This window comes from Engraulis encrasicolus, chromosome 22 (assembly GCF_034702125.1).
Source record: "Engraulis encrasicolus isolate BLACKSEA-1 chromosome 22, IST_EnEncr_1.0, whole genome shotgun sequence".
Classification (NCBI taxonomy): domain Eukaryota; kingdom Metazoa; phylum Chordata; class Actinopteri; order Clupeiformes; family Engraulidae; genus Engraulis; species Engraulis encrasicolus.
In genome coordinates, this window is record NC_085878.1 from 13,758,240 (window position 1) to 13,770,845 (window position 12,606).

At 46.0% G+C, this 12,606-nt stretch overlaps 1 protein-coding gene across 1 annotated transcript in view; it reads left to right on the top strand.

Moving 5' to 3' along the window:
* gabra4 (gamma-aminobutyric acid type A receptor subunit alpha4) overlaps positions 1–4,924 on the top strand; it is a 36,789-nt gene extending 31,865 nt beyond the window's left edge. Inside the window, exon 9 of the mRNA XM_063188807.1 lies at positions 3,552–4,924. Coding sequence (XP_063044877.1) covers positions 3,552–4,073 — 522 coding nt within the window. The 3' untranslated portion in view covers positions 4,074–4,924. The remainder of the gene's footprint in view (positions 1–3,551) is intronic.
* Positions 4,925–12,606: the final 7,682 nt, after the last annotated feature.

Here is a 12,606-nt window from a genome sequence, read left to right on the forward strand (position 1 = left end):
CCAAAATGCTGTACTCTTTTCACAGAGCCAACTATATATTTAGCTTACAGTCAACTATTGACACAAGGAGAAACACATTTACTTTGATTGATGGAATACCAAAGACAAGGGTAAAAATGACCTTGACACACATACAGTGGACTACCGTGTGCTAACCATGCAGGGTAATTGTGCATATCACACAGGCATACATGCTGACATGACAAAACACAACAATGAGGGCTCAACTGGTAATCTGGCATACAGGGTTTCCCGGTGGGCCGACAGTCATAAGGGGCCAATGCTGGTGTTGTTTTTCTGGAGATTGGTCCACAAATTGGAGGTGGAGGCCCATTGTTCCATCTTCAATATAGACAGTGGATTCAGTCAGTCAAGATATATAGTATGAAAGAGGCCTGTGGATGTGTTAGGGGCAGTCTACTGTGTGCCAAAAATGCCCAGGTCATTTTTTTTTAAATCCCATCCAGCACTGACGACAAGACAGACAGATACAATCTAGATGAAGCTAAACTGGCAGTGGCTTTCAATACAAAAACTTACCACCCACAATATAATCTGTATGGTGTGATCTTACATCACCATGTACAGAAGGAAATGTGCTGCAGTGACTTTTCTAGGCATGCTGAGGTGAATGCAGACTCAGAGAGTGTTTCGCTGTAGATTTGGTTATCATGTTGCTGTAGTCTCTCTCTAGCTTGATTCAACTGCAGAGAAATTGGATCACTGCACTTTTCATATTTCATTGAATGGTATGATAATGATAATGGGTGCAGGGTTATGCCTCATCCTCATATTTGGGATTGGAAAGCTTTGTCATTCTGGGACTGAGATGTTACGAAATATTACATTTAGTGTAAGGGTAGGGTTAGTGTGAGGTTCAGGTAGGGTTAGTGTGAGGTTCAGGTTCAGTATTAGAATAGAGAATCTTTGGTTCAGGTTCCCATTTCGGAACTCTGCATCAGAGGTTTGATTGACGAAATTAAGTTAACATGTAACAAACGCATGCTACAAAGGTGGTACACTGTAATTGGTCCTGTCTTGCACTTGTCTGTCTTGTTAATATCAGTCCTATTGTCTATGTCTTTGCATGGGACAGAGAGAAAGAAAAAGTTTCCTAGTATGACCTGTGCATACTGTATGAAGAAACTGACAGTAAAGCTGACTTGACTTGACCTGAGTTGACTTGACAGAGCTGGAACTTTGGAATGAGAATTTTGTTGCACAAAGCCCGCCATCCAAAAGTGTGGTTGAATCAGTGTACATCGAGTATTGATGCTGATATGAATGTAGGCCTATTTTTTAACAGGCTGCCTGGGATTTTTCCAGGACAGCAGATTTATAGAATCAGTCTACATCTTGAACAGTAATGTCTTAAAAACATGAGTCATTGTAAAAGGTATTCAAAACACTGTGCCGTGTTGTGCTCTAAGTAATAAATGCAAATAAATAACCAAAAAAACCCTTGAAATTAGTAACGCGCCCAACTGGTGTGTGGCCAACTGCCTTTCACCAGATGGACACCAGGCAGACTCCCCCTGCTAACTGTGCATCACTCTGCTCACCACTCTTCTCACCTCATGATGGAGATGTCACCAAGCCTTACGCTCCCCAGCCATCACGCCACCTGTCATCCAAAGCCTCATTCCATGACGCCCTCTTCTCTCACCACCCAGCAGTCCCCTCTCAACCTTGTCTGCCTTGTCTGCTGGTGCCCCACAAGTCAGCAGGGTTCTGTACTTGGCCCTGTGCGTTTTCTCGCAGCATCGCTTTGGTTTTTTTATGCTTCCTCCCACATACTGTTTTCTGTTTACTGTTACTGTTGGTGGAACAGTGTTTTGCTGTTTACTGGTATTTTTTTCCCACCCGTGCATCGGGCCATAAGTGGTTCCGTCTGTTGCGGTGCAGGATTTGGCTGGTGTACAGCAGAGAATCTGGTGACAAGATGGGCTGATTAGGTTGTGAAGGTCACTGTGTCAAATGTCAAGGTCGCACCTGGTCCAATATGCAATGCAGTTTTTCCATGATATCTCCCAACCAAACAATTTTCAGTTCATAAAAAGCTAACATGGTCAATTCCGGTCATAGTGGTCTAACTAGGTCTTGGGTTGTAAAAACTGACATTGAACACATATTTTCCCAGTAGTCCAGCACCCTGTCTAATTCCAGTAAGAGGTCTACTACTGTAGATACATGATCTTGAATCAGATAGATTTAGCTATGATAATCTATTTTCGGTCAGGTTGTCCATGTGTAGCATTTGTAACACTCCATTATGTTGTATTATCACCCAGTGAGCAGACGCAACGTCTTCTGATTGGCTGAGCAGGTGTCCTTTATTCCCCGGTAGCAGGACACCTATGATGTCATGCGGGCGTGCGGGCGTCCAAGTTGCTTTTTCTCTAACTTTCTGGTGAAGTGCCGTTACTAATTCTATCGCATCTGGTTGTCTAGTCAAGACCGCGTCATTAGTTCTATCGCATCTGGTTGCACTAGTCAAGACCCCGTTACTAATTCTATCGCATCTGGAAATCAAGTCAAAAACCCAGTCGTCATTTCTATCGCATTTGGTTGTCAAGTCACCCCAACGTTCTGCGCGCGTCCTTACATGCCTCCGATAGAGGCGCGTCTCACTAGATTAGGAAGTGGTGCCCATGGCAACGTACCAAGCGCAGTGGTGAATCTACTTTCTCACGAAGCCTTAGATCAACATATTAATAAATTAATACTTAAATGCTGGTAACCGGGTGATAAGCGGAATAGCGGCCTTCGAGGCGTCCCGATATCAAGGGAAATGGACTTGGCGAAGCGAACAGCCCTTCGGCTGCGCCGTCGGGCTGTTTAGAACGCTCCGCCTCGTCCATTATTTCCCTTGATATCGGGACACCTCGTCGTCCGCTATTCCATACTCAGCTTGGTCCAAGTAGAGAAATTCTGAGCCACTCAAGGTTACAATTTTTTACGTTTTATTTGGCTACAATGTCTACGCGTTTCAGCCCTCATGGCCTTCTTCAGGGCGTATCATACAGCTAAATAAAAAGTTAAAAAATGGTAACCTTGAGTGCTTCAGAATTTCTCTAGCTAGACCAAACTTGAGAGCTTCTACACTGATGAGCACCAAGGGAAAAAGGTGAAGACCCAGAAGAACTCCAATTACCTGTTTGTGTTTGATATTTTGTATCAGTATTCCTAACTATTCTCAAATCTACCACACTGTAAAAGTGTGTGGCAACTGGCATCTTTGCTTACTTTTAATGTGCATTTTTGTAACTTAAACTGACAAATTGTTTGTTTGTCTTGCACAATACCTGTTTTTTTCACGGCTGTGTGATCTACCATCTGGTGAAGTGAACAGGAATTTTAAAAAGAGATGCCTTATGTAACGGGGACAACAAATGCTTCTTAAAAAGTGAGAGAAAATTGGTAAGGCCAATGCAGGTTAAGTACAAGACTTTTCACGGAGAATGTTTTGTTGTATTTAACTCTCTCTCTCTCTCTCTCTCTCTCTCTCTCTCTCTCTCTCTCTCTCCCCCTTCCCCTACCCCTACCCACAGCAAAATTCCGACACGAACGGCAACCTGAGGAAGCGACTGAACAACTCGTCATCAGCCAATTCCGACTCCAAAAGCGACTCCAGGAGAGCTGACTCGGGCAGCAGTGGTGGCAGCGGCGATGGCGGCGGCAGCGGAACCAACAACAGCACCATGGCAAGGGGTGGTGTCCGGCAACCGTCCTCTGCCTCGGCAACATCGGGCAGCCTGTCCACCCTGGGGGTGCTGAACCTGGCCGCCAACTCCAGAAGCACCCCTCCTGCCCCGCCCTCCACCCCCACGGTAGGGGGCCGCGTGGGACCCGGCTCCCAATCAGGCACCTCCTCCCTGCAGAGCCTTCTGGGGCCTAAGCTGGAGCACATCCAGAGCAAGATGGAGGCCAAGCACAACGCCCCTGCCATCGGGGGCACCAGCAAGATCGACAAGTACGCGCGCATCCTCTTCCCAGTATCCTTTGGGGCGTTCAACATGGTCTACTGGGTGGTGTACTTGTCGAAGGATACCATGGAGTCTCGAAATGTGTAAATTCCACCTCGCCTTGTGAATTTTTTGCATCTCACTTTTACTCAATGCTCTCTTGCTCTCTCGTCTTCTTCTGCTGTCTCCAACACAGTCAGTGACAGGGAAAATAAACATCTCTGTGTGGATATGGACAAATATTTCCATGGAGAGAAATGAAACAGTATGTTGGCACGAACATAAATAGAAGAAAAAAAGAACACTGAACAAGCATTGTGGCAGGTTATCTCAGCAGAATATTGTTTTCGCCTGTTTTTCTTTCGTCCTTTGTTTTTTTCTGGAAATCGACAAGGAATCCCACAATACCCTTGCCCCAACAACAAGCATGTGGATTTAATAAGAAGAAAATAAATCTGTTCAGTCTTCAGAGAGGAGATACAGACAATCTTTTTCTTTGTGATGATTGTTTTGGTTTCGTTTCGTTATTTTTGTTTTTGTTTTTTTAGTGTTTCAGGGATTGTTTTTTGGCTTATATATATTTAAAAAAAACAATGCTGGTTCGTCTAAGGAGTATCTGCCTGTTTCTATTCGATTAGGGGAGCATCTGCACATGGACGGATGCCACAAAGAGACTCGGTAGGAACCGAACACTACTCATTAATTCTCTGTGGGCCTGCTTCCTCTACCCATAGAGCAGCTTGGCCCTTGCTGGCGGGATAGCCGACAACTCATTATCCATCAACCGTTTTTTTTTCTCTCCTTCTCATCTCTTGAATTCAGGTTGGCTTACACACAAGAGTGTAAACAAGCCCCGGTCTCGCCCAGTGGAAGCATCATAGTAGTATAACAGCACTCTGAGTCATTGGCAGACCTTCAAGGGGTCAAGTATGGGATCTTTTGAACCCCATCCCGCGGTTGCGTACACCACCACCACCACCACCACCACAAAAGCTCAAACGGCAATTTAGCTGAAGTCTCACCAGCGAAAGGACATCTGATGATTTATTTAAATGCATGTGTTTAATTAAATATTTCTTTCTATTTCTTGATTTGTGGCACAGTCTTGAGCAGGGACAGGAGATGACTGGATCTGTCTCTATAATCTCTTATTGACTAGAATAGTGTTATTGTCAACGGGCCCATGGTGGCTTAACATCTGCTTGTTTGTTTATGATTATTCTCTTTTTTTTCAGAGCTATGTTTTCATTTTTTTAAGTGTTATCTCACTTCACGGTCATTGGGGCTGGTAGGCTAGTTATGATGTAAGAAATTCTGCATCACACATGGCAATAGGTCCAGAGCCCCATCTTACGTGGGTATTGTGGCCAAAAACAGTGATTTGGGCGCCACTAAAATCTGTAAAGAACTTACTATATAAGGTTATTTGATTTTTCACTGCACAGAACCTCTGGAAACATGTTTTTTTTTCTCCATGAAAACAAAGATTGTAGTGCACTTAATGATTTTGAATCATTTCAATGAGGTATTTGCCATGAATTTGTTGGTGCATCAGGGCACATGCTGCAGATGTGAGTTAAGACTGTATGATGGCTCAATCTGAAGGACAAAAATGGCAAGATTAAATAGAGGTGCGAGGCCGGTGACAAATGGGTGTAAAGAAAAGGCAGAGGGGAAAAAAGGCGAGATTGAGTACAGATGGATGGCACAGTCCTCTGTATACCAGAGAAGAAATATTGACTAGGAGTAAGCAATTCCAATTGCCCAGGAAGTGTCTTCCACTCCCCATTAACTCCAGAAACTTCCATGCCTCACCCTACTGCACAACCTCATTCTCCCCAGGTCCATCTCACCATCCTGATTAATTCAAGCCATCGGGTCAGGCAAAGCTTTGGCCAGCATCAGCCAAGTGTAGACACACACACACTTGTATGCACGCACACGCACGCACACGCACGCACGCACACGCGCACACACATGCGCGCATGCGCACACACGCACGCACACACACACACACGTGCACATACACTCACACACAGTGTTCTCTGCGAATGAACGTCTGCCAATACCTAAAGCTGGTAAGGTGCCAGGCCTACCCAGCCTTGCCCTACTCTGCCCAGTCCTCACCCTGCCCTCGGCCTGCTCGGCTCTGCTCTGCTCTGCTCAGCTCTGCTCTGCTCCATTCAGGGCTGCCAGGTGTTCTGAGAGTGATGGGCCGGCGAGCCAAGAGGACAGCAGCAGGGGCTGTAAATTGTGAGGAGCCAGCCCAAAGCCCAGATTAAATGTCAATCCTGCCCCGGCTGGGCACTGCGTGATGACTTCTTCCTGCAGAGCTCCCCTACACCACCCCATCCTTCTCTACCCTTCAAAGGGGGAGATGGGTTGGGACCCTGGCCTCCTACCATCTAACTGATGCCCCCCCCACCCCCCTCCTCTTTTTTTGATGGGGATGATGCAAAACTCTGGTCCATGGTCACGTGTGTGTGTGTGTGTGTGTGTGTGTGTGTGTGTGTGTGTGTGTGTGTGTGTGTGTGTGTGTGTGTGTGTGTGTGTGTGTGTGTGTGTGTGTGTGTGTGTGGTGTGTGTGTGTGTGAGAGAGAGAGAGAGAGAGAGAGAGAGAGAGAGAGAGAGAGAGAGAGAGAGAGAGAGAGAGCGTGCGTGCGTGCGTGCGTGTGTGCATGCGTGCGTGCGTGCGTGTGTGTTTGGAGAGGGATGAGGGATTCACTACAAATGTGGAGATGTGTTATGTGTGTGGGGCAGGCGGGTGACGCAGAAGCCCTGGACTCTTCCCATGTAACTGATGGCCCCCTTCTCTGCACGTGTGACAGTGGGGTATGTGTGGCTAGGGAAAGGGTGTGATGCAGAGACCTACAGTAAACTCCGGCCAGACAGGTCCCCTCTACAGCAAATATGGGGGTGGGATGTGTGTCTGGGACAAGGGTGTTGATGCAGAGCCCTGGATCCTGCAGGACCATCTATCCAATGGGCCACCCTCTCTACAAATGTGGCAATGGCTTGCGTGTGTTTTGGAAGGGGATGAGGTTGAGGCAGGGCGCTGGACTCTAACCATCTAACTGATGGGGCTCTCATCTCTCTTCCTGGCTGATCTACAGCACCGGATAAACAACAGCCATTGTGGCCTTTCCCCCCCCACACACACACACGTACTGTGGCCAGTCGCCTGGCCGGTGATAGGATTGGCTCCCTCTCTGTGTATTCAAGACAGTTGCTCTTGATCTGTGCTGTTCTGTTTTTTTTTCCTGCTTCGTAACTGCCTTATATGTATTCAAGAGCAGAGTCCATTCGTACCACCATCTTTTCACCGGTACTTAAAAAAATAAATACATTTTTTATGGGCTTTTTCGCCTTTATTTCAGATAGGACAGTGAAGAGCAACAGGACACGAATGTGGAGAGAGAGAGAGAAGGGGTGGGGATGGCAAATGACCAGGCCAGATTTGAAACCAGGGTGCAACCCTTGGGCATGCAAGCCCAATTGTAGGGGGCTTTGTGCGCTGCGCTCATCGGTACTTTTTTAACGCAGCCATGAAACAAACAAAAACAAAAAACGTACACATTTTGGTAACGTCAAGCCTGGAGGTGCCACACTGACACCGGTGGTAACCATGTTGGACACATCTTCCCTCAGCACCTCACAGACACCTGTGTGGGGGAAAATACAGTATTAACACCCTTCCCAGGCATCTGCAAGAGCATTTGTCTGTTTTTTTCCCTCCCCTATGAAACCAGCAGTGCCGTTCTAAAAAGGTGACCCGAGGGTGAGGCGCTCAGTAGATGTTTAGTGTCACAGTGCCCCTGGGGATCTGGAGATGTGGAGATGTGTCACTTACTTACCACACCGGGTAGCTCATCACATGTCCTGTTCCTATACCCTGTTTCTGTCCTCTGCTCGCTTTGGCAATTTATCTCAGCACTCTCTCTCTCTCTCTCTCTCTCTCTCTCTCTCTCTCTCTCTCTCTCTCTCTCTCTCTCTCTCACGCTCTTTCTCTCTCTCTCTCTATCTCTCTCTCTCTCTCTCACACACGCTCTTTCTCTCTCTTTCATCCATCTCTTTCCTTCTCTAACCCCCTCTCTGTTTCCCTCTCTCTCCCTCTCTCGCTCATTCATCTCTTTCCTTCTCTCTCTCTCTCTGTCTCTCTCTCTGTCTCTCTCTCTCTCTCTCTCTCTCTCTCTCTCTCTCTCTCTATCTCTCTCTCTCTCTCTCTCTCTCTCTCTCTCTCTCACACACACACACTAGCTCTCTATCTCTTTTCCTTTCTCTCTATTCCCTTTCTCTCTATTCCCTTACTCTCACTCTCTCCGCATCTTCATCTCTCGTCCTCTCTGCTACCTCTGCATATCTTTCTATCTCCACCTTCTATCACTACCTTGCTTTACCTCTCTCCCGTTTTCATCTGTCAATCTTGTATCGCTCTTGCTTTCACTTTTTCTTGATTCCTCTTTATCTGATTATATCTTACTTTTTTCTTTCTATCACCTTTTCTCTGTATCTCCCTCTTTTGCCGTCTGATTTTACAGCTCATCTCAATGTCTTTACTGTACATTGCTCCTTAACACACATGCACATACACACACACGTGTGCACATGTACGTACACATACATACAGACTCAGTGTCTTTACATTTTCTCTTAACACACGCACGCAAGCACGCACACAGACAGATGCAGAACGCACACACGCACACACACTCGCGCATGTGTGCTTCAACATCCCCTCCAAATGGACTAATGTCCTTCCACGCGTCCTCTCTGGGTTCGGTCTCTAATGAAGGACATGTTTCAAATCAAAAGACTGATGGAAGGATCAAGATGTTGGGGGTGGTGTGGTGTGGTGATGGGGGGGGGGGGGCTCTGGATGTTTCCTGACTGGGCGCACTCATGGGTGAAATTGACTGTGTCACCTTGACCTTGTCCTCACCCTGCACAACTCCAACGATAACCGGTTTTAGAAACATAGCCATCGTATACTCGTACACACACAGGCACAGACACACAGTACACACAGGCTGAATACACATACAGTTATGAACACAGACACGCAAAAACACATACAAAAATAATCAGGCACTCACACGCACACACGCATCCATCCACACCGTACACACAGACACACAGAGACACACACACACACACACAGAGAAAAGGACAAAGCATAGGCCTACAGATAACACACACGCACTCACGCACACACACACACACACACACACACGCACGCACGCACGCACGCACGCACGCACGCACGCACGCACGCACGCACACACATCAAGTCGGCAAGCCATCATTATAACCTGTGTTTAGCCATCTGTTCAGGTACAGGGTTATAGCAGTCACCTTCCCCTGCCCCTTTCCCACACACTGTTCGCTGTCTACACAATCAGACTTTTTTATATCCCTCTCCCCTGGCTAACCACCTCCAGCCGTTTTGCAGTTTACATAAGGCAAGCGCTTCAGCTGGAGGAAGCCAGCCCAGTAACTAGCAGAAAAGCCATTAGAGAAGACAGGAGTATGGTATCCAGCACCTGCATTTGACACTTTAAACACATCCTCCGAGCTATTTGTTGAGGCAACATGTTTTTTTGCTTTGTTTTCATTCTTTCGTTCCCTATCTCACTCTCTCTCTCGCTGTCTCTCTCTCTCTCTCTCTCTCTCTCTCTCCCTCTCTCTCTCTCTCCCTCTCTTGTTCAGTTTTTTTTCCTCCTCTCTTTCTCTCTTATCCCCGAGAAGCTTAATGAAGGCACACATTACAGTCAGCTAGCATCATGTTGTGAATTTTATGCTAGTGCTGTTTTTTTTTTTCTCCCGCCCCCCCTCTCTCTCTCTTTCTCTCTTTCTCTCTCAAACACACTTTCTCTCGATTTGGATTCCTCCTGTTTTCTGTGCAATAAAGTAATGCCCAGATGCCCATCTTCTCCATGTGGCTGGATCACCTTAGGAGACACAGGCCTTGTACATGTGTATACATGCATGATGATAACGAAAAAATAATAAGAATTGTCTTTATGTTTTTGATGCATCTGCATTGTTTTAATTCTTTTTTTGTTGAAAATTGAAAATGGCACGTCTGTAAGGTACCACTGGATTTCAGATGAAACTTTTAACCTCTGTCATCCAGGACCAGTGTGCACCTGTTCCATGCAGAGTACACAAACACCCACCCACACACACACACACACGCATAGACGCTCACAAGCACACACAGGTGCATGCACATTCACATACTGTCTCACAAACACGTGCACAAGCACACATACACACCATATGCAGCTACAAACCCACATATCCACACACACGCACGCACGCCTCAAATCACATACAGTGGCAGCTGGGTGTACAAGCACTATTCCAACCTACTTCCCTTTTTCTCCTTCCTCCTCCTCCTCCTGCTCCTCCTCCTCCTCCTCCTCCTCCACTTTTTTCTCCTTTTTCTTCTTCTCCTTCTTCTTCTTCTTCTTCTTCTCCTTCTTTTCCTTCTTCTTCTTCTTCTTCTTCTTCTTCTTCTTCTTCTTCTTCTTCTTCTTCTTCTTCTTCTTCCCACCAACACTTTGTTGTTCACCAGAGCAAGGAAACCTGTAGAGGAGCTACAGCAATGTGCCCTCATGACATGACGGTGTGATCTTGCTTTACTACGGTATGCCTGTACCCGATCCCCACAAGTGGAGGAGAAATCGTGCTGCTGGGAAACAAGCACAGCACACAGACAGCAAGTGAAATGTGTGAAACCCTCGTACATCCTCACCAAAAGAAGTCTATCTCTCAAGAGAGAGATTCTGAAACATACAGTACCTGTAATTTTCAAAAACGCTTACTGTAAATACTTTCATCAATAACTGAATGTGTTTGTACAGAGAAATACTAACATTCTGTGTTTTGTAGTTGAAAAAAAGAACATCTTTACAATTGCTCTATGCAAAAATAATCTCCTTAGAATATAAACAATGTGCAGGTGCCTACGATGGTCTCCTTAATGATGATATCGATCACAGCCAAATAAAAACAGTGGAAATGTTCAAATAAATATCACTGCTCATCCTTTATCACTTGCATTAAGGCATGTTTTGTGTGTATTCAACTATATGACTGCTGTGCCTTTTGTATAATTTCTTGTTGAAACCGGGGTTTTAAACAGTACATTCCAACATACAGGATGTGTGCTCTTTCCAATGCATAACAGATATTATTGGATTTTCTCTGCCTCATATTCATATCTCTTCACCTAACCTCTCCAAAGCAAGCATGAATCGATTGAAACATTGAAGATATAGTGTTTGCAAATCCAGTTTTGCCAATATACCTTTGGGCCTAAAGACTAAAGAAAGAATGGTGTTCTTCAGGATGGTGTCCTTCGCTGAAGCAATGGTGTCCTTCATCTTCTTCCAGCTCCTTCCACCGACCCCAAAGGTTCACTTGCATCCTCTGCTTCAGGCCATCTGTACATGCGTACGTGTGTGTGTGTGTGTGTGTGTGTGTGTGTGTGTGTGTGTGTGTGTGTGTGTGTGTGTGTGTGTGTGTGTGTGTGTGTGTGTGTGCGTGCGTGCGCGTGCACGTTCACGCGCGCTTGTGTGTGTATGTGTGTGTGTGCGTGTGAGTGTGTGTGAGTGTGAGTGTGTGTATGACAGAGAGAGAGAGAGAGCGTGCGTGCGCGTGTGCGTGCGTGCGTGCGTGTGTGTGTGTGTCACAGAGACAGATTCTTCCCTGACTGCATCGGAGCCCATTCCCAAGCTCAAAGCAATACTGGCACACTGACAGACTACCTGTGGCAACCAGTCAGTCACACTCATCGCACTGTGTGCATACGCACTGCATAGCAATCGCAGTGTGGATATCAGTCATAGCACATACTACTCATAGAATAGCATTATCAGTATGTCCTATACATATTCAGTGTTTCACACATACTGTACAGTGTGAGAGTACAAGATACGCACAGCATAGAAAACACAGGGAGTCAGCGAACTGGCTGTCAGGAATCCAAGGCCCGGCAGAGTGACAAAGTGACAGTGTCCATGACAGCAAGGGGCCGCCAAATTTGTCACGAAATGGACAGTGGCTGCAGCAGAAACAGTACTCAGTATTAAAGGATACAAACCGCTGACAAAAGAAAGCAGTTTTTCTCTTTCTCTTCAACACATTTTAAACATCAGTCTAAAAATAGGAGACGCTGCCATGACAACCTAGGTTTGAGTGGGAAAACTGTAAATAGCTACGGCGCTGGCAGTTTCCAATGGCTATCCTATTTTTTCTCTTTCAGCACAGCAATTAAAGTCTAATGAAGAAACATGACTTCACGGCTGGACAGTTGAGCAGCTTGTCTTTGACAGCAGAGTGAGAATGGGTTCAGGCCCCAGCCTCTTGGTTCATAATTATTCTGTTGTTTTCAGTTGACTTTCGACATTTCAATTCCAAGGTTTGCTTTTTCTATTGCGACAGATGATGATGGAAATAATTGTTGTCTTTTTGTAATGGTTCAGAACACGCATGCATGCACGAGCATGCGCGCGCACACACACACACACACACACACACACACACACACACACACACACACACACACACACACACACACACACACACACACACACACACACACACACACCTTTTCAAAACAAAGATTTAAAACAGT